Source organism: Seriola lalandi, unplaced genomic scaffold (assembly GCF_002814215.2).
Source record: "Seriola lalandi dorsalis isolate HSWRI2012SDOR001 ecotype SW California unplaced genomic scaffold, Sedor1 jcf7180002055008, whole genome shotgun sequence".
In the NCBI taxonomy this organism is placed as follows: Eukaryota; Metazoa; Chordata; class Actinopteri; order Carangiformes; family Carangidae; genus Seriola; species Seriola lalandi.
In genome coordinates, this window is record NW_019525551.1 from 2,493,261 (window position 1) to 2,495,765 (window position 2,505).

The 2,505-nt window shown below is 46.3% G+C and overlaps 1 protein-coding gene across 4 annotated transcripts in view; it reads left to right on the top strand.

The window, feature by feature from the left end:
* The window catches only part of LOC111647728 (septin-7-like), a 56,488-nt gene that overhangs the window by 25,552 nt on the left and 28,431 nt on the right, over positions 1-2,505 (top strand). For all 4 annotated transcript variants that reach the window (XM_023397374.2, XM_023397375.2, XM_087171505.1 and 1 more), the window contains exon 3: positions 312-418. In XM_023397374.2, coding sequence (XP_023253142.1) covers positions 312-418 — 107 coding nt within the window. The remainder of the gene's footprint in view (positions 1-311; positions 419-2,505) is intronic.

The window sequence follows — 2,505 nt, forward strand, 5'->3', positions numbered from 1 at the left end:
GTGCGTGCGTGCGTGCGTGCGTGCGTGCGTGCGTGCGTGCGTGCGTGCGTGCGTGCGTGCGTGCGTGCGTGCAATGCATGCACAAGCTTTTGTGTATGGTTTTAATGCTTCTATGTGCTTGTCGCTGAAAGCATGGATGCGTAACATGTGGCCAGCAGGCTGCCGTTCTGCTTGCTGTTCTTATGTCAAAATAAAGACTCAACGCTGAACTTAAATTGCTTCTTTTTTTATTTTTTTTTTTATAAATATGAAATACACCACACTGTACATTCACACATTTAATACTGTTGAACTTGTGTCTGTGTCCTCAGGTGAATCTGGTCTTGGGAAATCGACACTCATCAACTCTCTGTTCCTGACTGACCTGTACTCTAAGGACTACCCTGGGCCGTCCCAGCGCATCAAGAAGACTGTGCAGGTGACTGCTTCTTCTCTCTTTAGCTGAATTATACCTCTTCCGCAAAAATGATCAGGTATAAGCAAGTTTTTTAAACACGGGTCAATCCTGCTAATAAAAGCTGATTGATGCCTTTTCCACTTCTGGAGTTTTGTCTTTCTGTTTCGGACTGAGGACACACACGACTGCGAGGAGTGATGTCATCACATGCACTTACAGAGCACAGACACAGTGGAGAGAGAGCGAGCCTCTAGCCGCCGTGCTCACTGGTAAAACTGATGCGTCATGTCTCTCTCAGAGGAAGGTGTAACCACAGTGTTTCTGGTTTAACAGCGCCGTGCTGAGCGGGTGACAGGTGCGTTCACAGTGTCTGTGCTCTGTAAGACGTTACAGCAAGAAAAGTGGGTGAAAATTGGCAAGTTCACCTCGGGTGTTGTGTCTACATCACTGCTGATCGGAGCCGGAGCCGATAAAATGCGTCTACTGCAGAGTCATGTGACCCGAGTGTGAATGCCAATGATTCCTTTTTCTATTGTCGACAAAAGCCTGATGTTGGCAGGTCATAGAGGGGTTTTTTGACCATAAAAAAAGGGGGGGGGCTTTATAGCTTCATAAGGCCCTGATGAGACAGGATGTGGTTTTTGGACAGTCAGAGCTCCCCAACATGTAATCTAGCCAGAGTGGAGGCCTGGGAGACATTGGTTAGTGTTATTCTGTCCAGCGTTACGTCGCACAATCAGCAGGTTAGAGGCGTAATATTTAACCAGAGAGGTGCAGAGGGATGCTGTGATCTTTGTCGCTGCCAATGTTCGAGCTGCCCACTCTCATATTCCGGCTCGACTCAGGCTGCAACATGACAGTTTTGAGAAGTTACCATTCCCAATTATGTTTTAAAGAAAGTGGACTTTTAAGGAGGCTTCTTAAGGAGGCCTGAGTTAATGTTGCCCGTTTCAGTCAGAGGCTCAACCGAGGGGCTGCATGACAGGCAGTGTGAGATAAGCACAGACTTTTTTTTGTGAGTTTGACTCATGCAAAGCAGATTAAATATATAGAGCTGGAAATGAACATGATAGGCCCCCCTTTAATGATTAACTAGCTTAAAGTCCTGCGCTTGCTAAATAAATTAGGCATTATCATCCTTACTGGTTTTCATTGATAAGTTGAGCTTATGATTGATGTTACAGTGTTTGCTTCTTGCTGTGTAGCATGGATTCTGATTCAACACACACTGATTTGCACATTTGAGCTGCTCATCAGTGCAACATTAGATTTGAATTGAGACGAGTTAAAAACAGTTGTGCACAAGAGAAGGGAAAACACTGCCTGAGATTTTCTCTACTTGTCAGTTGTTTGCTTTTCTTGATGCAAGACAAAAGTTTTTTGTGTGTAACGAAATTTTCTGTGATGTTATTTCAGATCATTGAATTTCTGTTAATGTCTCGAACACAGAAACATGATACACCTTCAAAGCTTCGAGGTTGAACCAGCCCCAGTTGTCACACTGTCGCTGAGGGTCTGAGTGGAATAGACAGAAGACAGGAGAGAGGGTGTGAGGGAACAAGAGATGGAGCATTTGGGAGAGGAGGAAGAGAGAGGGATGGAGTGTCATGGAAAAGAAGAGAGAGGAAGAGGGATGTAGGAACAAAGAGGGAAACAGCAAGGCCACAGGGCCTGGTTTTGTCCTTTTATGGTCATGACAAACTGAGGAGGAGGAAAGATCGTCCAGATGCTTCTGGAGCAGCAGAGGACAGAGGGAGGGTGGAGAGGCACTCTGGGAAAAGGGTGAAGGAGAAGAAACAGCAGTGTAGGAGATGGAGGGTGTAACTATGATGAGGTGGGAGAAAAGGTAGCAGATGGGGGAGGGGGGCTGGGCATAACTGAATATGAGTGAGAGATGGCGTCATGAGAGGCGACAGGGGAGAGACAAAGAAAAACAGGGAATCGGGTGAGAGCCCCCGTAGTTCCCCCAGGGTCTGAGAGGGTCAGTATCAGGGCAAGAATGTTCCCATGAAACGTAACACCCACCAGCCACCCCCACCCCCATATATATGCAGTATATATATATATGTATATATACACACACACACACACACACACACACACACACA